General features: G+C 48.3%; 2 protein-coding genes across 3 annotated transcripts in view; both read left to right on the forward strand.

Annotated features, from left to right (window-relative positions):
• CAPZA1 (capping actin protein of muscle Z-line subunit alpha 1) overlaps positions 1-7736 on the forward strand; it is a 31814-nt gene extending 24078 nt beyond the window's left edge. Inside the window, exons 8-10 of the mRNA XM_077334916.1 lie at positions 807-878; positions 4503-4565; positions 6716-7736. Of these exons, the coding sequence (XP_077191031.1) occupies positions 807-878; positions 4503-4565; positions 6716-6856 (276 nt within the window). The 3' untranslated portion in view covers positions 6857-7736. The remainder of the gene's footprint in view (positions 1-806; positions 879-4502; positions 4566-6715) is intronic.
• Positions 7737-20671: 12935 nt separating this feature from the next.
• MOV10 (Mov10 RNA helicase) overlaps positions 20672-24501 on the forward strand; it is a 42403-nt gene continuing 38573 nt past the window's right edge. Inside the window, exon 1 of one of the 2 annotated variants that reach the window (XM_077334913.1) lies at positions 20672-20882. In XM_077334913.1, the coding sequence (XP_077191028.1) occupies positions 20749-20882 (134 nt within the window). In that variant the 5' untranslated portion in view covers positions 20672-20748. Of the gene's footprint in view, positions 20883-20915; positions 21003-24501 lie in introns of those variants that run through there. The other variant, XM_077334914.1, reaches the window with a different exon arrangement.

Below are 24501 nucleotides of genomic sequence, written 5' to 3' on the forward strand. Positions count from 1 at the left end.
ATCCCCTAGCTATCTTTCTCATCCTTCTCTTCCAGTTACAATTTCACCCATGGGATTCTATTTAAAAGTTCCATGGGGAAGGGGTTTGCACTTGGAGTTATTTCTGGGGCCTAACTGATCTTTAAAAATGTTCTCTTCAGACCTTGCTGTAGGAAAAGCTTTTGCTTTGTGCAAAGGAAACCACTCTAAGTTGATTCTTTTGCATACAGTGACTGTTTTAAGGCAGTGTATGAAAACGTGTAGTAAGGGTGTATGAAAATGTGGGGTTTCATCTTAATACTTGTTCCGCTGATGCAAGAGGATGAGGATCCTTTTTTAATGCCTAAAAGGACATGTTTGAGATCATGGGAGTCATATAGACAAAGGGTCACAGAGGAAGAAAGCGATCCTTCCTTGCAGTAAGGAAAAGGATCAGGTGCTTTTGGTCCTCTTTGTGCTAGTAAAGTCTGATAGACCAACCCATTTTATATCTCTTCTCGTCTTGGTGATTTGGCTTCCCCTTTTCTGTCATATGATGTGAACAAGCCTTGGCTTACTGTGCCATGAAGCCTTTTTCACTGCTGTAAGTCTAGCATGATGTGGAAAATATCTGGCTTGTTTTTTTGTTTGTTTTTTTAATAACAAAGATTCTATAGAAAATTCATCTGGCTTATGCCATTATACTGCTATGAATGACAGCCAAAGTACTGTGAGATTGGAAGGAGACTTCCCTGAGTCCTTTGTTTACATAGTCAATAATAGGAGTTGAGACTTCTAAATACTACTCTGACAACACTAAAATCTGTATGGGTCTTGCTTTAATTTAGGTGCATTACTATGAAGATGGCAATGTGCAGTTGGTTAGTCACAAAGACATACAGGATTCTGTAGCTGTTTCGGTGAGTGGAACATTTAATCCGTTGTTTCTTTTGCTGTATGTCATTCTGCTTTCAGATCTGGCTCCATGTAGAGAGACGTTTACTGAAGTCATTCCAGAGGGTTAACTGTGTCCATTGTAGCCAAATAAAACTGTCCAGTGGCACCATGAAGAAGAACTGCATTTATTCCAGCATGGAATAGGTCTGAGGTTCCAGCCAAGCATAGACTACAGAAATAAGAATAATAAAATTTTATTTATAAGCCGCCCTTCCCTGTAGGCTCTGGGTGGGTAACAACAAACCTAATGACAAAGTAACATAATATTCATCATAGTCATAATATTAAAACATACAATAAAAACAACCCTGTTCTATTATCTGTCCTCTGGTTGGAAGGGTAATATAAGAATTAGTTCATAGTATGGTGATGGTTTGGTTGCAGGGAGACCAGAATTTCAATGTTGTTCTTGGCCTCAGCTATAGATCTGGGGGAACAATTCTGTTTTACAGGCTTAAGTCCCGCAGGGTCCTGATCTCACCAGGTAGAAACTTCCACCAGGGTAGGCCAAGGCCAAAAAGGCCTTGGCCCTGAGTAAGGCCAGTTGGAGCATGCCAACCCAGCCAAAAGACCTTCATCTTAGTTGGATTCAACTTCAGCTGACTCTACTTGAGCCAGTCCACCACAGCTTTCAGATGTATGGCGAGTGAATTTGGGGGTGTCGATGGATTACCGTCCATTAACAGATAACTGGATGTCATATGTATGTTGATGACAACCCAACTTGACTCTCCAGAAGCTCTCCCACTGTTGGCCCTCCAAGCACCAAGAATGCAGAGCATCCCTATTCCAAACATCATGTTCCTACTATACCTTGTGGCGAATAGTCACAGATTGTCCTCTACTCCATATGTTTATTCCATCCCCTCTTGAAGCTCTCTATGCTTCTAGCTGCCACTTCTTGTGGCCGATAATTCCACATATTAATTACTCATTGGATGAAAAAGTACTTTCTTTTATGTGTTCTAAGCTTACTGCTCAACAACACACAAAAGTGCTGAATTATAACTCATCAAGAAATTAAACACTCCCAGCCGAGGAGGCTTATAGCAAAGCCCTGATGCTCAGGGCAGGGGGCAAGTTTCAACATGAATTTATATCTGTGCCTATTGGTCTTGACTTGGAGTGCATGCTTGGCAGCTCCAGGTGTAGATCCTGCTTTGGATGATCACTGGCAAATATGGAGGACATGGCATAACAAAAAATACCACGAGAAGGAGGGAGGATGGAGGAGACTGGTTTGGGAGAAGAACCTAAAAATGATTGAATTGCACAACCTTAACCACAGCATGGGAAAACAAAGCTACATACTTGGAATGAATCATTTTGGAGATATGACTAATGAAGAGTTCAGACAGGTGATGAATGCATTCAAATACAACAAATCAAAAAGGAAGAATAGGGGATCACATTTTCTTGAGCCAGATTTATTTGAGGCACCAAGATCTGTTGATCACCTACCCCACAGGGTGTCTGTTGTGGGGAGAGGAATGTGAAGGCGACTGTAAGCCGCTTTGAGCCTCCTTCGGGTAGGGAAAAGCGGCATATAAGAACCAACTCTTCTTCTTCTTCTTCAATGTTCTTAATCTATAAATGGCTACAAGACTTTTGTTGTATTTTATTGTTAATAGCAACAATAGCATTTATGCAGTTAGCACAAGCAAAGCATTCAGTGTACATCCATTGTAGCTTATGAAACCCATGAAGAGAAGGACTGTATTATTAGTAGTATATTCCCAAACTGTTCATAAGAAGAATGAAGCAAAGAGGATAGCAGCTTGCCTGAGAGCCAGTTTGGTGTAGTGGTTAGGAGTGCGGACTTCTAATCTGGCATGCCGGGTTCGATTCTGCGCTCCCCCACATGCAACCAGCTGGGTGACCTTGGGCTCGCCACGGCACTGATAAAACTGCTCTGACCGGGCAGTGATATCAGTGCTCTCTCAGCCTCACCCACCCCACAGGGTGTCTGTTGTGGAGAGAGGAATGGGAAGGTGACTGTAAGCCACTTTGAGCCTCCTTCAGGTAGAGAAACGCAGCATATAAGAACCAACTCTTCTTCTTCTACATGGAAAGATTGCTTTGAAAAATAAACACTTGACATTTCAATACCCCCCCCCCAAAAAAAAAGCAAAGAAAAAGAAATGAACACACTCTCTCATGAAGGCTTAGAGAGCTGAGTTTCCATACTGTAATCTCTGACAGCTGTAACAGGAGATACTTTACAGAAACTTAACTGGCTTTCTTGATATATTGTATTATACTGTAGCTCCTCATTAATGCCAGTTAACTTTCTTTTGCATCAATTTATTCTGCTTAATTCTTTATCTGTAGCCTGTAACATGACCTTTCTCATCATCCATTACGTGTAGCAACCAAATCAATTCCTGAAAGACGTATGAGTCATACTAAGAGCCTCTCTGGCCTAACTACTTCCTACCCCATTCTGTAATTATAAAAAACCCTGAAAAATTGTTTTCTCTTTGTAAGAAGGTTTGTTTTTATACCCTGCTTTTCCCTGCCCAAAGGAGTCTACAAGCAGCTTACCATCACCTTCTCTTCCTCTCCCCACTACAGAGATCCTGTGAGTTAGGTGGGGCTGAAAGTGCTCTGCAAAAACTGTGACTGACCCCAGGTCACCCAGCTGGCTGCATGGGGAGTAGGAGCGGGGAATCAGACCCGGTTCTCCAGATTAGAAGCTGCCACTCTTAAGCATTACACAGTGTCTGAAGAAGTGACCTGTGGCTCACAAAAGCTCCTGCTGGAATATATGCTATTCATTTTAAGTCACTGCAGGGCATCTGTTTTATTTTTTAGTGAAAAAATGACTTCTGAAGGCAGAATATATCTTGCTATGGTAGAGAACAAGAACTGTGAATGGCTTGTGTAGAGAGCTGTTTAGGAAGACATGCTGCCTCCTCATTTAGACTCTAAATTTTAGAGAAAACACTCCGGTATGGGTAGAGTACCATGTGCATCTTATTGCTGAGTTAAGAATGCTTTACGTCAGTACCAATCATTCCTCAGCAAGCATACGAATTTTCAGATTCTGATTTTCCAATAGATAACCTGGTGGATTTTAGTCTTGAAATTCTTAGGTTTTATTTTTTTCAAGAATAAGTTTCTAGTGCTCAAATATAGCTTTCCTGTAGAGGGCAGTACTTTCATTCTCTAAACTGTTGGACTTTGCGAACAGATTAGTCTAAAACAGCCTTTTTCAACCTTTTGACCACGAAGGAGCTCCTAAAATAATTTTGGGGACTTTGAGGAGCCCTAGAAGTGATGTCAGCTGGCCGCACCCCCTGCCACATACCCAGGAGTGACATCACTACCCCATCCTTAGCCCTTGTTTTATTTCCCCCCCCCCTCCGCCTTTTCTACTACTATGGCAGCTTTGCCTCATATAGGCCAGAAAGAGTAGGAGCCGAGAAGATAACCCGGGAAACCCGCCCCCCCCACACACACACAATACCATACAACTTCCCAGCTCCTGCAGACCCTCAGGGGTCCATAGATCCCTGGTTAGAAACCCCTGGTGAGAAGCTTATTTGCATGACTATGAGACCAAATGTTAATTTTCATTTTTGTAGAACGATGTTCAGACTGCCAAGGATTTTATTAAAATTATTGAACATGCAGAAAATGAGTACCAGGTAAGAGCACTGGGTTTTGTTTTGTTATTTTGGAGGGGGGTTGTTTTGGTATTCATTTTGACTGAGAAAACTATACGTCTATAAGTGATGGCATCTGGACTTCATCCAGAACTGCTTCTGTGAGGCAGGGCTGGGGAGCAAGCATAAGAGAAGTGTTTTCCCTCTAGATGTGTGACATAGAAGCCAGTCAAGCTTTGGGCTCTTTGTGGGAGGGGCAGGGCTTCCTGAGTTTTCACTAAGGTCCACCCTTCCAGTGTTTAGACAGCCACAGCCTGGGCTTGGCTGCACAGTCAGTTCTGCTTTCCCTGCCCACCTTCCCTTGTTTCTTGTGTTAGAGTATTTGATTCAGAGTTTGGCATGCAGGTTTGTGGTGAATGCTTGTCATAGCTTTCTCAGGCAGTTTCATCATTTGGCCAAATCCAGTTTTGGAGAGGTTGATTCTGCCTCCTTGAGTCTGGCGGCCCTCTCAAGGGTTCTTGAGGATAGATCTGCCCACATTATGTCTACTTCAGAGGCTGGCACACAGCTCTAACCCTCAGGTTACAAGGGAATCATGCAGTAGCTGACATCCATGTGAGATCCCTAGACTTGGAATGCTGTGGCTGATCTCAAAGGAGGAAGGAGCAAAATCTGATTTATGGCTTTTCTAGGGCTGTATGCGTGCACACAAACAAAAGTTGGAATTTTTTGGATTTGGATCTGTCAGACCCCACAAAATTCAGGATTCCCAAAAGAACCCAAATTCTGGTACTGGTATTGTATTCAGATTTTTTGGGATATCCTGATTTTTTTCTGGCTTCATTTTAGTCTATGGAGCCTTTACAGTCAATGGGGAATCTATCTGTGGATATCCAGGGGTTAGGGGGAGCTGTTTTTTGAGGTAAAGGCACCAAAATTTCAGTGTAGCTTTTGGTGCTTCTCCTCAAAAGACCTGCTACATTTTGGTCCAATCCTATGAGCCCCTCCCCCAATATGCTACCATCCTTTGTTACCAAAGATGGGAGGAGGGGGAGAGACTGATGTCAAACCAGAGTCTGTTCAGTAGAAACTGAAGAGGGAGGAATTTTTCGAAGTCCAGCAGAACCATGTACAGAGTGCTCAGAACCAGTGCATGTACAGAGTGCTCAAAGAAGGTGCCCCCCATCCATTGTTTTCAGTGGAACAGAAAGCATTTATGGGAAGGCACCAAGTTTTGCCAGCCGCTAATACATTACACTGGTATCACTCGGCACTCTGTACATACGCTAGTTGTGCTAGGCTTTCAACCCCCTTCTCCCCAAATTTGGATTTGTTGAGCTGGCATGGCACAGGTTCTGCAGAAATGCCCCCCTCCTTGCACACATGCACCCCCTTCAATTTCTGATTCAGAGATTCTGGGATTTGAAATCAGCCCCTGCTTTTTTGCTGTGTTTTGCCTCCACGGGAAATAATTGAGGATGGGGCACCTTCTTTGGGGACTCATAGAATTGGACATCCTGGTCCAATCTTTTTGAAAAAATTTGGTGGGTGTGGTATTTTGAGTAGAGGCACCAGAAGCCACACTGAAATTTTAGTGCCTCAGCTTCAAAATACATACTCCTACATACAATGGTTTCAGTAGCCTATAATGGAGCCAAAGGCATTTAAAGGTGGTGTTTTTAAAGGTAGTCATGAAGCTGCAGTGTCACCCAGAACAGCGTTCAAAGGGAAGGCACTTTTTTAAAACAATATTTACCTGAAGCTATCCTGTTTTCCCAGATAATCCTGAAATCTAATTTTGGCTCCATAGCCAAAAATATACCCCCCTCTATATTTTGCTGAAAAAAATAGCCAATAAATACCAATACGGCATTTGGAGGCTAGTTTAGCGCTGAATGCACACCCCTAGCCTTTCCCCATTTTTATGATTGTGGAGGATTTGGTTATAAACATATCAGTCTGCCATCACATCTGGTCTGGTCTGGTCTTTTTCTTTTTTTTTTAACTATATGGTCTCCAGAAAGGAGTTCAAATTCTTTTTCAAATCAGTGGGTGACCAGGAGCGTGCTTTGTGAGGATTTAAGAAGACTGTACATCTTTTAGGCTTTAACAGTAGCTTAACCAACTCTTGTTTAAATGATCTCACTGATGACTTTTTAAAGAATTTTAACCTCAAGTCTTCTTGTTTGCAGACAGCAATCAGTGAAAATTACCAGACTATGTCAGACACCACGTTCAAAGCCTTACGCCGGCAACTGCCTGTCACCCGCACCAAGATTGACTGGAACAAAATCCTCAGCTACAAGATTGGCAAAGAAATGCAGAACGCCTAAGGCCAGAGCTGAAGTGGTATAGGAAAGCATGCAAAAACAAAGCAAAACACAAAATGTGTCCTTATGCCAAGCAGGAGGGTTCTCTGACATGTTGGCATTTGTCTAGAGCTTTCAAAGTTAGCAGGTTTTCTCGTCTCATGAAGGACTGCTGAACACACTGCATTGTCTGTGTATTGTTTGTCTCTGCCATGTAAGTTTCTTGTGCAAAGGTATCTCTGTATTTCCTAGTAGGATTTCTTCATTCAGCCATTTTAAGACCAGTGATATTGCTGTTCTGTGCTGGGTGGAAAACTTCGTAGCTAGGAAAGGCCCTTCTTAGAAATGCAAGGTGGTAATTTTGGGGATACTGTTCCAGAACTCTTACTAGCACTCCAGGTGCTGCATTCAGGCTGGCAACTTTAAGGCATCACACTGCAGCAGATACACCTTGTCATACCTTGCCCCTGACTGCCAATTTCCACCTAGCAATATCCTGTAGGCATAGCTTTTAGTGTTTGCAAGGTGTTTACAAGATTCTCCCCAGGAGTCCCAAGAAAGCCAGGTTGTCTGGAATGGGGTATATGTGGGAGGTGTTTTTTGTTGTTTTTTTAATCCAAAGACTCAAGGCACATTTTCTCCAGTGAATTTTTGTCTTTTCCTGGAAGTACAGTTTAATATAGACATCTACATTTTTACAGAATGGGTCCCCCATTTTTCTTTTTAAAAAATAATGTCTGATCGCTGTTGAGACAACTTGTTTAGACTGAGAAGAAATTACAGAACTTGTTTACAGAAAGTTGGACTTACTCTGCTTTAATGCTTTGTGGCAAGTTGATGGCATTTATACCAGAGATGTATGAATGGACTTGTACAAATGGTCAATAAAAGATTTGCACCAAAACATATTCTGATATATATATGACAATAGTAGACCTTTCTACTGTGTCCCCAATATCTGTTTTTGGTAAATCACAGTTTCACTCCACAAATTAAAAAGGTGACAGTGTGTGTGTTTTAACAGTATGCACCAGACTTCCACTCCACTTGGAGATGTTCTGCTGCGGTTCCTGAGAATGTACTTGGGATATTTACATCCTCAATAACATGGTGACTGCAAAATTAGCTATCTCATTCTAAAACGTTTGTGGCTAGTAATACTAGTCCCAATATAGATCCTCATGTTCCTGTTGACTCTAAAGGTAAAGGTAAAGGTTTCCCCTGTGCAAGCACCGAGTCATGTCTGACCCTTGGGGTGACGCCCTCTAGCGTTTTCATGGCAGACTCAATATGGGGTGGTTTGCCAGTGCCTTCCCCAGTCATTACCGTTTACCCCCCAGCAAGCTTTTTTACCGACCTCGGAAGGATGGAAGGCTGAGTCAACCTTGAGCCAGCTGCTGGGATTGAACTCCCAGCCTCATGGGCAAAGCTTTCAGACAGCTGCCTTACCACTCTGCGCCACAAGAGGCTCTGTTGACTCTAGTGACGCCCAATTTCCTGTATCAAGTTGTTCATCTTCTGGTAAAAGGTACACCTCAACAACATTTTTTGCTTCATTTTCAGTAGAGTCCACAAGTCAAATATTTCCTAGAGAACTGTCATGGCAGGATGCTTACTCGGCTCCCCTGCATATTAACATCCCACCTTCTAGTAACAGTGGTTATGGCATGGGTTATGAATGGTCAGTGAGGCAGTGTTAATGCATAAACTGCTGGGTTACATGCTACTATCACTGGGGAAACCGTGAAAGATAAAACAGGAATCTGAAGTGATGTTTACTGTTTGTTATTACGAAGTGATTGTCGGGGACCCGCTTGCTAACTGAAAAAAACAGGGTGCCCCTTTGAAGAAAACGTCACGCCAGGCCTGGTGAACGATACAACAGGAACAGGCTTTATTTCAGCAACGTGGAGTCCGCTGGTATGGAGTAAGAGCTTCCACCGAACTCCAGGTGGAAGCTCCCTTTTATACAAAACCCACCTCCTTAGGCTGTATTGCCCCACCCAGTACTTGCGGAGGGAACATGCTGATACAATCATGACTCATGCACATATGCGAGGTTTTCCGGGGTTCCTGATGGCCCATTTTCCTGGAACAAAGGGCCATCTCCGGGCCCTTGTCAAAAGGTGGAGGGGGACATTGAGGTTCTTTAGCGGCCATTGCCACCTCAACGATCGGGTGGGGCGCCCAGCTGCCGGCTTGCCTATGATCACCATGCCCTACCTCCGTGATCGCGGGCGCCTCTGATGGCGGGGTTCGGTCCGGTTCCCAAGCCACCAAGGACCGAACCACGACATTCTGCCCCCCCAAAGGTCCATTCTCCAACCCCCCGGGACGGCCAGGATACCGCTTGTGGAAACGTTCAGTGAGTCGGGGCGCAAGGACGTCCGCTGCCCAGACCCATTCCCGGTCCCCCAAAGCGAAGTCCTTCCATTCCACGAGGTACTGCAACTTCCCCCTGTGGAGTCTAGAGTCCAGGATATCCGCCACCTCGTGGTGCTCCCCCCCCGGCAGGACCTCGGGCGCTGGCGGGGAAAACACGGGGTGCCAAACGTCACCGTCCGGAGTTTTTTTTAGAAGGCTCACGTGAAAGACGGGATGGATGTGCTGGAGGTTCTTGGGGAGCTTGAGCTTGACCGAAACTTCGTTGATCGGGGCCAAGACCTCGAAAGGCCCCAAAAACCGAGGGCCTAGCTTCTTGCTGGGCAAATTCAACCGTAGGTTCCGGGTGGAAAGGTAAACTCGATCCCCCGGTCGGATCTCTTCAGCTGGTCGTCTCTTCCGGTCGGCGTCCTCTTTCTGCGCTGCCTTGACTTTGTGGAGCTGCTCCTGCAGCGACTTCCAGCAGCTCCCGGCACGCTTCCCCCACTCGCGAAGGTCGGCCGATTCCCGGGCGGGGACCTCTCCAAGCTCCGGGAAGTGTCTCAGGTCTGTCCCGTAGACGACGGCAAAAAGGCGACATCTCCGTGCTGCTGTGGTCTGCGTTGTTGTACGCGAACTCGGCCAGGGGGAGCAGGGGCACCCAGGTGTCTTGATGATAGGAACCGAAACACCGCAAGTACTGCTCCAGTACTTGATTAACCCGCTCGGTCTGCCCGTCCGTCTGGGGGTGGTAAGCGGAGCTCAGCCCTTGCTCGATGTCTAACAGGCGCAGGAAAGCTTGCCAAAACCGGGACACGAATTGTGAGCCCCGATCGGAAATCACCTTGTCCGGCAGCCCGTGCAGTCGGAACACGTGATCCAGGAACATCCGAGCCAACTGTGAAGCACTGGGGACACTGGCGCAAGGAATGAAATGGGCCTGTTTGGAAAATAGATCTACCACCACCCAGATCACCGTTTTCCCCTTGCTGGGAGGCAAGTCTGTTATAAAGTCCATGGAGATCACTGACCACGGCCGGGTCGGGACCTCGAGCGGGTGCAGCAGACCTTTCGGCTTGCCAACCCCCGGCTTGCAGGTCAGGCAGACAGGACAACCACTGACGTAAGCTTTTGTGTCCCGCCGCAGACTGGGCCACCAAAACCGCCGCCGGGCCAACTTCCAGGATTTTACGAAACCGAAGTGCCCGGCGGTCTTAGCATCGTGGCAGAGGCTGAGGGCTTCCCGTCGTAGCCCTTCCGGGACGTAGACAGCCTCCCCCCTCCGCCAGAGACCGGAGTCCAAAATCAAAGAGTCCCGGAGCTCAGCCAGCTCCTCGTCTGTCCCGTAGGCTGCCACTAGGCGGTCTCGGAGCGGGGCGGTCGCCGGGTCGGGCTCCCATTCCTCCCTGGCCCGACGCCTAGTGACGACCCCCCGTCCCAGCTGCTCCTCACCAAACACGGACCTGGTGCAGGGAGCGTACCCCTCCCCATAATGCGGCAGACGGGAGAGGGCGTCCGCGAGGAAATTCTCTTTGCCGGGGATGTGACCAAGCTTGAAATTGTACCGCGAAAAGAACTCCGCCCACCTCATCTGCTTGGCGTTCAGGGATCGCGGTTGCCGGAGCGCCTCCAGATTCTTGTGATCTGTCCAGACCTCGAACGGCTCCTCTGTTTCCTCCAGCCAATGCCGCCATTCGGTGAGGGCGAACTTAATCGCAAACGCCTCCTTCTCCCAGGTAGACCAGTTCCGCTCCGTTTCGGCGAATTTTCGTGAGAGGTAGGCCGCCGGCCTCAGCTGTCCCGCCTTGTCTCGCTGCAGGAGAACCGCCCCGGCTGCTGCGTCGCTGGCGTCGACTTGTACCACCATCGGCTGGGTTGGGTCGACGTGCAGTAGCGTGGGCTCAGACGCGAAAGCTTGCTTGAGGGCCAGGAACGCTGCCTCCGATTTCTCATTCCAGCCGAGCGCTGCGCTGGGCCGCGTGGCGCGAGGACCTCTCCCCTTGGTACCTAGCAAGTCCGTGAGGGGAGCCACTACGGAGGAGTATCTGGGGATGAAGCCTCTAAAAAAGTTAGCAAACCCCAGGAAGCTTTGTAGCTGTTTCCGGGTGCGGGGCCTTTCCCAGGCCAGCACCGCCTGCACCTTCTCGGGGTCCATAGCTATGCCCTGGGCTGAGATGCGGTAGCCCAAATAGTCCAGGGAGGGACGGTGGAATTCGCACTTAGCCAGCTTCACGTATAGGTGGTTTGCCAGCAGGCGCTTTAACACCTCCCTCACCAGGGTCACGTGCTCTTGGGGATCTTGGCTGTAGATCAGGACGTCATCCAAATAAACAACCACCCCCTGAAACAGAAGGTCCTGCAACACCTCATTAATTAGACTCATGAAAACCCCAGGTGCCCCGCTTAAACCGAACGGCATCACTTTAAATTCGAATTGTCCCAATTGACAGTTAAACGCTGTTTTCCACTCATCCCCCTCCCGGATGCGTACCCGGTAGTACGCCTCCCTTAGGTCCAGCTTAGTGAACAGAGTCCCTTTGCCCAGCCGGGCCAGCAAATCCGGGATCAGCGGGAGGGGGTAAGCGTTCCCCGCTGCGATGGCGTTGAGGCCCCGGTAGTCCTGGCACAGCCGTCGGGACCCATCCTTTTTCCGGACGAACAAGACTGGAGCTCCCATGGGACTGGAAGCGGGCCGGATGAAACCTCGGGCCAGATTTTTACCCAAAAACTCCCGGAGGTCCTTGAGCTCACCCTCACTCATCTTGTAGATGCGCCCTTTGGGTAGTACCGCCCCCTCTGGGATGTTGATAGCGCAGTCCGTGCGGCGGTGTGGGGGTAGCTCGTCCGCTTCCCGCTCGCTGAAAACGGCTGCGAGGTCTCGGTACTCTGGCGGGACCTCGGGCTCTGGTATCTCCTGCTGCGCCGCCGCCGCTCCCCTGGGACGCGCCGCCGTCCTCTTGTGGCTGGAATTCTCGTGGGGGACCCGATGCCGTGCACCCACCGTCAAGTCGAACTTCAGGGTCCCCGCCCGCCAGTCCACCACGGGGTTGTGTTCCTTCAGCCAATCCAGGCCCAACACCGCCCGATATCCCGCTACGGGGACCTGGATCGGCCACCGCAGCTCTTGGTGGTCCCCTATGTGGATGGCGATAGGACCCACCTCCTCCCCGAAAGGTCCCCCCTGAATCGGGCTGCCGTCCATCTGGACGAAAACCAGGGGAACCTTCCGAATGCGCTTCGGTAGCCCCAAAGCCCGGGCTATCTGGGGGTGGACCATGCTGTGGTCGCATCCAGAGTCCAAAAGAGCCTCCCCCACCCAACTTAGTCCGTTCTCCGGGTTCCGGAGCTCTAAAATTACCACGTTCGGAGGTCGCGCCTCATGCTGTAGGGGTTTTCCCTCGCACCGCGGGACCTGCTGCCCGGCGCCGTCTACAGCAGGTCCTGGCCGTTTCCCGTCGCCTGGGCGCTTCCCGGTTCGTTGCGGAGGTCCTCCGCCCGGCGTGCCTGCTGGGGGCGTGTCGCACCTCCCCCCTGGGAGAGCCCGCGGTCCTCCCCCCCTTGCCGTTGGCACGCTGCTGCGAAATGTCCTGACCCCCCGCATTTCAGGCACAGACCTTCCCGGCGTCTCCTTTCCCGCTCGGGGTTCGGGGGTCGTTTGGGGCGAGAGTTGTCGGGGCCCGGTCTCGGCGCCTCGGCTGACCCGCCTTTGGCCTCCCGGGGGGGTGCGGCGGCCCAACCCAGGCTGGCTTCCAGCTTGGCGACCACAAAACACCACCCCTCCAGTGTAGACAGATCTTCTTCCGTCCCCTTGATCACGGCCCATTCCCTGAGCTTCGGGTTAAGGCCCTCCCGGAAGTACTCGATTTGGGTCTCCTCGTTCCAGGAGAACACCTTGCCTGCTTCCCTCCGGAAAATGTCTATATAGTCCATAACCCCCCTAGTACCCTGTCGAAGTCCCTTGATCCGACTCTTTGCCTTGTCCTCAGCCTGGGGGTCCTGGAATCGTCGGCGGAGCGCGACCACGAAGTCCTGCAGGTCCCGAGTTGCCGGGTCGCCGCGCTCGGCCAACCCTAGGTACCACTGACCCGCCTTGCCCTGGAGACACGAGGCCACCCCCCAGACCAAGTCCTCGGAGTCCTCATACCGGTCTCCATACCTCCGGGCATGCGTCAGCGCGTGGAGGAGGAACTGCGGGAGGTCGTCCGGCGTCCCGTCGAAACGCGCCTTAAGCTCTGGGGGGGAACGTTTTGGAGAGTAGTCCGACCCCCTCCGGATCCGGGATTCTCGGCGTCCGCCGTCTCGTCCTGCTCCGCTCCACCGGCTACCAACTTGCCCAACGACGCCGTGCCGCTCCCTGCCTTGCACGTCGCTCCTGCGTTGGTCCGGCTCTCGCCGCCCCGTCGGCTCACCCGCTCCCCCGAGATCCTCTGCTGTCTCGCCTCTCCGCTGGCCGTCTCGCCTACTCGGGACTGAAAACTGCTCCGGGTCGGGGTCCGGGGCCCGCTCACCAGTGCCGGGCTCGTCCTCGTCGCTGGAGACGTCCTCACTCGACGCGATCCCCTCCGCCGTTGTATTACCAGTCCCTCCGGGCCCGGCCCGAGCTTGCTCACGGGCTTCAGCTGCCTGCAAGCGCCTGGCCAAGTCCGCCATGGCCCGCCGCAGGTCCTCTAGGGATTCCTCAGGTCCTACCGGGCGAAGCGCCTGCCTCAGCTGGGTGTCCCAGGTTGGGGCCAACCCCCCAGACCTCGGCGCGCTCCCCGCCGTGCTTGGGAACCCCATGGCCCGGCGCCTTCCCTTGGCCGCCGCTGCCGAGGGTCTCGGGGTCCCGGACAGCTGCTCCTGCCCCCCCGATTTTCGGAGGAAATCTCCCGGGGACATTAAACTCATGTTCCCGGGGTTCGTGGGGGTCGAGACCGCCCCGTTGCTTGAAAACGCCATCTCTGGATCCGTCCCGATAAGCGCTCGGATGCGATGCCGACCCTGGAGTTCGGTGGGAAGCTCTTACGATGTCGGGGACCCGCTTGCTAACTGAAAAAAACAGGGTGCCCCTTTGAAGAAAACGTCACGCCAGGCCTGGTGAACGATACAACAGGAACAGGCTTTATTTCAGCAACGTGGAGTCCGCTGGTATGGAGTAAGAGCTTCCACCGAACTCCAGGTGGAAGCTCCCTTTTATACAAAACCCACCTCCTTAGGCTGTATTGCCCCACCCAGTACTTGCGGAGGGAACATGCTGATACAATCATGACTCATGCACATATGCGAGGTTTTCCGGGGTTCCTGATGGCCCATTTTCCTGGAACAAAGGGCCATCTCCGGGCCCTTGTCAAAAGGTGGAGGGGGACATTGAGGTTCTTTAGCGGCCATTGCCACCTCAACGATCGGGTGGGGCGCCCAGCTGCCGGCTTGCCTATGATCACCATGCCCTACCTCCGTGATCGCGGGCGCCTCTGATGGCGGGGTTCGGTCCGGTTCCCAAGCCACCAAGGACCGAACCACGACAGTGATTCACACCAACAACTTTTCATAATAACAAAAGAAAAATAATGGGATAGTGATTTGTGAGAGGATTTTGGGATACCCCAAGAGACAAGCTAAAACTATTTAAAGATGCTGAGATTCTTGGTCTTAAAGTTTCAAATAAAATCCATCTCACATACAGGAACAAGCAATACCTTGTTATATTCCTTCACATGTCCTCCAAACTACTAAATATAAGCCCTTCGGAAGAAGAGACAATAAACCTATTCTCTAAGATAGCACAGGAGACCTGCTCTGTTCCTGCCACTTCATAGGCCCCTGAGTCCTATGTGCAAAAAAACCCACTTTTTCATGTTCAAGTAAATTTAACCCAAAAAGATTCAGTATATGTCAATATACCTGAATACCAATATTGTTATTCAGATTTGGCAAAATATGGGATTCCTAAATTATTTGGTGCCATTATATCATATGGAGCCATTAAAGTTAATAGAAAATCTAGTGTAAGTCTATTCAGTTGGTTAGGCTGGGGGGTAGGGTTGAGGTAGAGACACCAAATTTGCAGCATAGCTACTGGAGCCTCTCCCCTAAAGATCTCCCGTGTTTCAAAAAGATTGGACTGGGAATCCAATTCTATGGGCATCTAAAGTTGCCCTCATCCTCAATTTTTTTATCCAGTGGGGGAAAATAGTAAGGCAATACAAGCCCAGCAGGATGTCCCAGGGAATCACTGCAGTGAGGGGGGCATTTTTGCAAGGCCAGCCCTGCAGCAGGACCAGTGCCACTATAGCGGTACCAACCCAACAGGACTAAATGCACATCAGCGGATCTCTGACGTAGGAACTGGGATGGGACTTTTCTGCAGAGACATCAGAACCAGTGCAATGTATTAGAGAAGAGTTTCCCAACCATGGTGCTGAGGTAGCTTATAGAACCACAGAGGCCCCTCAATGGTACCATGGCATGGGGTTTTCAAAATAGCAGCTGGAAAGAGCACTTGCATCCCGTGCCTGCCCATTTCCAAGAGGAAAGAAAAAGGTTTTTTTTTTTTAATTTGAGGTGACCTGCTACCTCCCAGTGACCAGTGATGGGCCTGGATGGGTGGGGAAGGCAAGGGCCCCCAGGCATTTAAACCTTTGTTGCTTGAGGCTCCTCTCGTTTCCAGGAGGTGTAGCAGGAAGGCATGGCCAGCTGCCATCACTTCCTAGTACCTCAAAGCCTGAAAAATATTTCAGCAGTACCTCCATGGTTAAAAGGTTGCACTGGAGCCAACCAGCAGCAGAATTCTGTGCCACCCTAATAGTGACCAGCAGCAGAATTGAGAGCTAAACAGAATTGAGACAGAATTGCTAAATCACAATCTAATGAAATAAGAGAGAACCCTGACTCAGAGTCCACTTCCTTAACCCGCGGAGCATTCCGGCTAGTCACATCTGCTGTCTATTTTCTTCCATACATATGGCTGAATACGATTAACATCCTTTGCTGCTTCACAGGACACTTGTACAGAATGTGTGATATAAAGACTCTGGCACTTCCTTTCTGCTGTCTTCCTGGAGATGGCTAGTTTTTCTTTAGCCCTACACACTGACTCAATATGCACCAAGCGCTTAAAAAAACAGCATTGCACATCTCTGAATTGGCAGCACTGCCTCTTGATGTCCTCCACAAGTGTGGCATCTCATGGATTGTACTAGAATGGACCTCTCATTTCCCACCACATTCATTCTGATCGGAGGGCTCTTGTGCTGCACCCTATAATCATCCACCACCTACAAATCAGAATTTATGGTCATGTGGACTTGTGAGCAAGGCCAGCCATAGTTCCCATGGGCTTGCTGCTGCAGAGGCCAATGCTTCTTCCTTGTCTGCTTTTTGAAATGTGATCTAAACTTTTTTCTTTTCCTTTTTTGCCAACAGACTCATCTGCAAGGCTCTATTACTCAGGCCACAAACCAAATGGTCAGGGAACATCTCTACATTTTGAAAATTGCAAGGCGGTGCCAGCTGTCGTAATTTAGCACTATATGTAGAAACATTTCCTGATGGACTTGTAGCTGCACTTGTAGAAAGCACTGTGTCATACTATCTCAGAAGGCTGTGGTAAAAAATGTTCTCCTAAAATGGTCAAAATGTCCCCATAATTCCCTTAAGGATGTCCTCTGTGATATTCTGAAAAAGACCGGGAGCCGCACAACCCCCAAACTGGAGACACTTTACTTACCAGCATGCTTGGCTGCTGCTAGAAGAGCGTGTGCTAGATCAAAGGTATCAGCTCCACAGATGCTAAATAACACAGCACATTTCCTTTCTGGCTCTGTGACACCCTTTGCTGCTAAATAAAATTCCACACTTAGATGCCTAATTTTCCCATAATGGGACATGCAGGATTAATTTCTTCGATTTGTCCCTGGTTGACATAGCCCCATAGTTGCCAACTAACCTGAAAGTATTCTGAAGTAATTTCATAGAATCAAAGAGTTGGAAGGGGCCATACAGGCCATCTAGTCCAACCCCCTGCCCAATACAGGATCAGCCCTAAGCATCCTAAAGCAGCCAAGACACAATATTTCCACACAATAGCTTCAGCCATTCTATACTTTAACTTGCCCTGCAGCCTCATTCTTTGTAGCGGCTGCCATTTGCTCAGGGCCTCTGGACAGAGGCAGGGCTTTGCGGATGGCTCCTGGGGGTCTTTTCACCCAGCTTCCTCTTCCAGTCTCCAGCCTGACCGGCCAGCAGAGATGGCAAACTTACTTCCGGGGGAGGGGGGGGGGATTTATCCAAAAGGAGAAAAAGTGTTTGTCCCTATTTTTAACCAGCCCTCTACTATTTTTTACATTCCAAATGAAAAAACCACCAAGGCTTCTTCCACCCTTCTGCACAGAGTGGTAAGCAAAACCAGGAAATGTTTGCAGCTTCCATTGGGGCTTTGTTTAATAGACAGAGTCATTAGTTATGCTGGACTCTTTACAGCCCCACGTGGCTTCAAAGGCAACAGGACAGCAAGGTGGCAGTGTGTTTTGCGGCAATTGTGTCTTTCTTTTATTTGTGCTCACCGGGAGTATATCAGTGGCTTACCTGCCCACTTTTGTCCCCCAGTGGTTTGCTTGCTCTGCCATATCTGAGGACACACTTTCTAACAAGTTCATGCTGGAGGGTCAGAGCCTAAAGCTCTTGTGGAGTCCCCTTAACTTAAAACCACAGCCTCCTGCTGACAGAAAATGCAAATAGTTTCTCATGAGCCAAGACTCTACTGGGGTGTGTTTTTACTTTGGTAACAATTTTAGGGGGGAAAAACACCTTGCTCTCTCTGTTTCCGTTGTGTGTGTGTGTGTGTGTGTGTGTGATTAGTTACCAGCTGGCTTGGAGAAAATTTCATGTCCCTTTAACCCTGGAGTTTTACAGGGCGTGGAGATTAATAGCATCACCTTAAGGGGTGTGTGTGTGTGGGGGGGGTGAAGTGCTGTCAAGCAGGAGTCAACTTGAGGTGCCCTGTAGTGTTTTCAGGGCTAGAAAGTAGCAGAGGTGGTTTGCCCTTGCCTGCCTCTGTGTAGCAACCTTGGACTTCCTTGGTGGTCTCCCAACCAAGTACTAACCAGGACCGGCCCCGCTTAACTGCCAAGATAATCCATCTCCCACACCACCCATGATGGATCTTAACATCATGACTAACTGTGCGGTCAAATATAGCATAGTGACAGAGCACCAGGCCTTTTCCTGTCTGGGTGGGAGGGGCAGGAGGCTGCCTCCCACCAAGCTAGCACCCCGTTGTCTTTACGGTCCAGCTGGCGTCAGAGATTATCCATCAGAGCGACCAGCATGGTCTCCACCCCATGGCCAGGATGGAAGCCAGACTGGTATGGGTCTAGGGCCGAAGTTTTTTTTCCAAAAACGCCAGGAGCTGGTCCTCTGCATCTCTCAACCACTTTGCCCAGGAATGTGAGATGTGACAATGGGAGGTAGCTGGTAGGGTCCCAAACAAATGAAATAAATGTAATTAAAGTGGCAGAACAATTTCAGATTTGAAAAACACAAATTGTATGTATGAAAATGAACACTGTAAATGTTCACATTTATCTTCAGTATTTTCCTTCCCTTTGATTTTATTTTTGCAAGCACAGAACCCACAAATATGAGTTAAGAGTAAATAGAGGCGATCTAAGCAGGTCTACTCGGAAGTAAATCCCATTTTATTCAATGAGGCCTAATCCCAGGCAAATTTTCTCTGAATCACAGCTGTGGCCCTAGGCTTCTCATTCAGTACAGCAAACGTCATGTGCTTTCTCTATCATACTTCTCAGCTATACCCTGCTAACCATTGTATTTTTATTATCTGTCTATTATTATTAATGATGATAAAGTTGAACATACATTTGGGTATTTTTAAGGGTGACTCGCTTGGCTTAAATTATCATCTCCAAAACACAGGATAACACCAAAACAATCAGCCCAAGGCCTGAAGGATAAGGTACGAATAAAATTGAAGTCCTTATTATTCTTATGCAAAGTACTGCCAATGGGAATGTGTGGGTACAAATGAAACAAATATTGTAGAATTGAATTAAAGCAGTTTCTTCTCATTTCTTCTCCATCACAAAGTAGTGTTTTATTCTGTAGGCCTGTATCCATATTTGCTTGGCTGAAGCTAAGCTTAAATCCATTTAGGACTACCCAAAAGGGACTCAGATGTCTAGATCTAAAGCAGTGGTCCCCAACCTTTTTATCACCAGGGACCACTCAATGCCAGGGACCACTCACCGAGGACCACTCAAAGTCTTTTACTGAGGCCCGGTGGGGGGGGGGGTAGTTTACTCCTCTACTCTCAACCGCTGCCCTAACGCTCTCTGATCGCTATGGTAATGTTTAAACATCCCTTTAAAATAAGATACAGACACGCCACAACAATGAAGTGTGTTGTAAAGGGCTGGGGGGGATGAAGTAAAGGGCCGGGGGGGGGGGGGGAGAAGGCGTCCTTCGGGGCCCACCTCCAATTAGTAGAAGGACCACATGTGGTCCGCGGCCCACAGGTTGGGGATCGCTAATCTAAAGGACTCAGTTCTATAATTGTTTTTGAGAACACTAAATTCTATGGATCTGTTGCATTTAGTATTAACAGTAATTATTCTTTTTTTATTTGCAAACCACTATTATCCCTATTGGGCAAATGCTGAGTTGCTAAGATGGCTGGTGAAGATTTACTCACCTTCGCCCAGGACAGCCAAATATTCCTACCTGCCTTCTTTGATCCCTGAAACACACAAGCCAAATAGATTCCAATAATAAATGAAATCAGTATCCCTGTGTTGTCCCTTAACTGCCCTCCCAAATTTGCTTTCTGATGCAAGATGGATTCAAGTGGGTAACCATGTTGGTCTGAAACAGCAGGAGAAAGTTTGAGTCCAGCGCCACCTTTAAGACCAACAAAGCTTTATTCGGAGAATAAGCTTTTGTGCACACGCACACTTCAAGCCTATGCTTTGAATAAAACTTTGCTGTTCTTAAAGGTGCCATGGACTCAGACTTTGTTCTCATGCAAGATGGCTTAGCCTTCCTCAAGGTTCCTGGGAGGCCACTCTGGCTGCTTTTGTTTCTTTGGGCTACAAAAATAGTCTCATCATTAGGGTTTTGAGCGCCAGAAATTTTAGGAATAGAAAAAAGAGGTATTGGTTGCTCAAAGTGACTGCTCCCAATCATACTGAGATAAAAAGTACTTTTCACATGCTCCCGCGCACTCTTATTACCATTTCACGGGTCCACGGGCCCTCTGGCGACAGATTCTGGCACTATGAACAGCGCCTATGCTTTTCTTGCTTTAGAAAACGAAATTCCCCCCAGCAGCCGTTCCCTGGAGGCCTCTCCGGGCATTTCCCAAGCGCAGGACTGCCGATCTCCACCCAGGCCTACTCCCCGTCTGCGTCAGCCGAGCGATTCGCTTTCGGTTTCGTTTCATCCGGGGCTAATCTGTTGGCCGCCTGCTGACAAGGTTCTCCTTGGCAGCTTGCACAAACCGAGGGCCGGGCCAGAGAGGGCTTGGCGGGGCAGCAGTAAGGAGGCGAGGGAGCGCGCGAATCATGCCCAAATTCACTTTTAGGGAGAAGAGGGAGACCGGGGAGCAATTTATACAGTTCCTAAAGGACTCGGGCAGGCAAGCGGTGAGAGAAAGACAGGCACTCAAGGCGATTTACACGGAGGAGTTCAGAAACAGGTAAGCCGACCAGAGGCAAGGGGAGGGAGCGCTTAAAAGGGTGCCGGTCTCAGCAGCAGCCCCTCGACGACTACGCAGACGCCTCCTTGGTCTGGGGAGCAGGATGGAGTTCGGATTTCGGTAGGTCGCAACTTGCAAGCACGAGCGTCTACTGAGTGACCGCGGAGGCATCCTGCCATTCCTCTCCTCCCGGGCTTACGGGAAGACGGTCACTGGCCGGAGTCGGCGGGGTATCGTGGTTAAAAGCGGCAGCCGCGAATCGGAGAGCCGGGCTTGCTTCCCGACTCCTCTTCCCCATGCAGCCAGCGCGTTGACTTTGGGTCGGTCACAGTTCTCTCAGGGCTCTCTCAGCCCCACCTACCTCACAGGGTGTCTGTTGTGGGGAGAGAAAGAGAAGGCGATTGGAAGCCGCTTTGAAAATCCTTCGGGTAGTGAAAAGCGGGGTACAAAACTCCAGTGTTTCTATACAGCGCTGACTCTAGGAGGCGGGTTTCCTTTTTCCCCAAGCTTGGGAAGCTAAATTAGAGGCCCTGGTAGGTCTGCCTGAAAGCGTGATTGGTAAAGTGGATATCATTCCTCGCGGGAAAATACATTCCAAAAATTCAAGACCAATTGCATGAGATTAGCCGGGGCGCTGTACTATGTAAGTCGGTGAAATTTTGGAAGTGTGATCCATTTGTAATGTATTGATATTTGTTAGGCTCATAGCCCCAGCAGCAGAATAAAGCAAGATTCCTAGGGGCAGTAGGCAGTAGAAAAAGAAGATACAACATGAGATGATTTTCCTCAGTAAAGGTAACAGGGGTTTGGGTTTGCAAGACTATTGAGGTGATTAATTTATCGGGTCATCATAAGTTGGAAGCAGCTGAAAAACACAGAACACACCACTAGCATATTAAAGTAACAGAATGGAATTTTTAATCTTTAAAGCGCTGTTAAACTTTTGCATGGCGAAGACTTTCCTATAGAATCGCCCAGGGTCCGACAGGACTAAAGGGATATCATCATCATCATCAAACTTTTGCTTTATTTTGCAACTGTAGATCACTTAAACCTTAGATCCAAAATGGGCTTCTTATCTTGCCTAAACAACATAGGTTCAGGTGGGTTTCTTGTTGGCCTTGAAGCAGCAGAACAGAGTTGAAGTCCAGTGACACTTTTAAGACCAACAAAATGTTATTCAAGACATAAGCTTTCACATGCAATTACAATGAATCAGGATTTCCTCAACTATTAGAGGTTCCACCGGACTCAGAACAGTTCTGTATTATAGGGAAGCTATAAGTTAGACACTGCCTTCTGAATTGTTTCTTTTTCAACCAAAAGCTCTTGCAGTACTTGAGTTTAGGAAAGGCTAAACTCAGAAATGGCCCAGGCTGGAAATTGTGCCATGGCACCTTAAGATTTTGTGTTCAGTATAAATGGGACAAAGTTAAAGAAAACAATTTAATTTTTCTTCCTGGAAGACTCATGATGAAGGCTTTCTGAATCTTTTATTGTTCAGGTCATGTTTAGGATTGCAACAGAACATTTCCTTTAGATCTCCACATCAGTATAAAAAGGAGGCCATAATGCATTAAGAATTTTTGCAGCACAGAAATGTGGCTTTAGTTTGGTGTGCTGAAAATTGATTTTCACATACGGTGATTAATGGAAGAAAAGAGTAGGGGCAGGATGACTAAACTCTCATGCTTCAAAAAAAAATGCTTGTTGATGTTTCTCAGAGCCAAAAACGGTTTTTGCACATTTCAGTGGACCTCTTGAAAAGTCAAGACTTTTTAAGGCCCATTATGCACGGCTGCCGAAACGGCGATTTCGGGTCACATGGAAAACGCGGAGGGGGAAGACGTGAGGCACACCGGTTATGCACGGGGCGGGGCGCGACGGCGGCAAAATCCAGAGTAACCGATTATGCACGGGGCGATCCGGGGCGCCGCTTCTGGTTGCGCCCTGGTCACCCGGAAGCTGCGCTTTCTTCCGCGTTTCGCGAATGCGGCTTTTTCGGCGGCATCCACCGAAGCTGCGGCTGGTTGCAGCCGGCACCGTGCATTATTGGTGATTCTAGTCGCCGCCATTCCACCCTGAATGTGCGCTAAAACCTCTGTGCATAATGGGTCTAAAAGATGAGGAATCACATGCTTGAACACTGCCCAAATTAAAATTGCTGAAATGGAGAAAAGGGGAAAGGTTACATGTGCCTGGTTGCTGTAGGCATAGTAGGCATAGTTGCTGTAGGCGTAGTTCCCTCAGACTGAAGAAGAACCACCACACAAACATGATTTGTGTAGAAGATGGGGCTGACAGGAATTGATGCTTTGGCTTCTAGTTAAGGAAGGGCAGAAGAATTGCAGAATAGTTAAGAGCTGGAAGCTAATCGAGATATGAAGGATGAGAATAGTTGCGCAAAGAATTACAACTGAGAGAGATGCTTAGAGTGGCCATGTGGTTCGGAGCAAGAAAGTTTTGAGGGACACTGCTAATAGGGAGTAGATACTGTTAAGAAGACCAAATTAGATTCCTCAAGGAAATAGGGAGCATTGTCTGTTTAATGCTAGGTGTGAATGTTATTGCTCTGAGCTGAAATGCCTGAAAGGTCTGTGGCTATGCTTTCAGTGGATAGCAAGCCTGACATAAAAGTGCATCATGCAAATCAATACAATTCAGCAAAAGTAGCAGTACAGTCAGTGCCACAGCTGCAAAATGATTTTCTCATCATTCAACTACTGCGGAAAATCCTAAAACGATTGTGCAGGTTTGCTTTGAATGTAAACCCTTGAATGTTTTGCTTTTTGCAAAGCTTGTTTGACTTTACTGAATTTGATTTCAAGTATTATATTGATTATATAAATGTGGATGTACTGAAAACAACGGCAGGATTGTCCACTGGAAACAATGTGAGGGGCTTCCCCTCCTTTTCCTCTGGGATTAAGCTCTTAATTTGCACCTACATTTTGGTAAACTGCTCAGGATGGTCTTCATTGCTGCTGGAATAGAACTTTAAATGCTTAAAGTTGAAGAAAAGGTCATGAAAGTCTCGGAGTTTGCATATTTACTGAGGGCTGGGGCAGAAAGCAGGGGCCCAGGTCACAAATAGGAAGATTCAGTGTAACATTCCAGAATGTCCTGGTATCATTAGCAGTGACAAACATTGTGAAAGGTCTCTGGTCTCTTTGCTCTTGCTTGCTTAGTTTGTATGCACTTAAGGACATATGTTTCCTCCCCCCCCCCCCACTCAGTGAGGAGCACTGAGTCTTTTCCATACAGTTTTTCTCTTACATACTTAATATTTTAGCTAATCCACAGAAAGACCTCTGCATACAGTCTTGCTCTGGGCAGAGAGGTGTCCCCATCCCCTGACTCTGCTTCATTTCTTTAAGGTAAATGGGGAGAAGTAGCCTGAGCCTGGGATAAAATGGTTTGGATGCTACTTGTAACTTGTCACATTGAGTTGTCCTAATTTGGTTTGATGCCTTGGTCCTCAAGATAGTCAGCTTTTTTAACAATTGGATATTTCGTCAGTTGTCTAATACATTGGTCATGAATTACATTTATTAGAACAAAAGAAGATATTTTAATAATGAACAGGTTTGATACCTACATGAATTACAAAAGCAAATTG

Source organism: Paroedura picta, chromosome 4 (genome assembly GCF_049243985.1).
Source record: "Paroedura picta isolate Pp20150507F chromosome 4, Ppicta_v3.0, whole genome shotgun sequence".
Lineage (NCBI taxonomy): Eukaryota > Metazoa > Chordata > Lepidosauria > Squamata > Gekkonidae > Paroedura > Paroedura picta.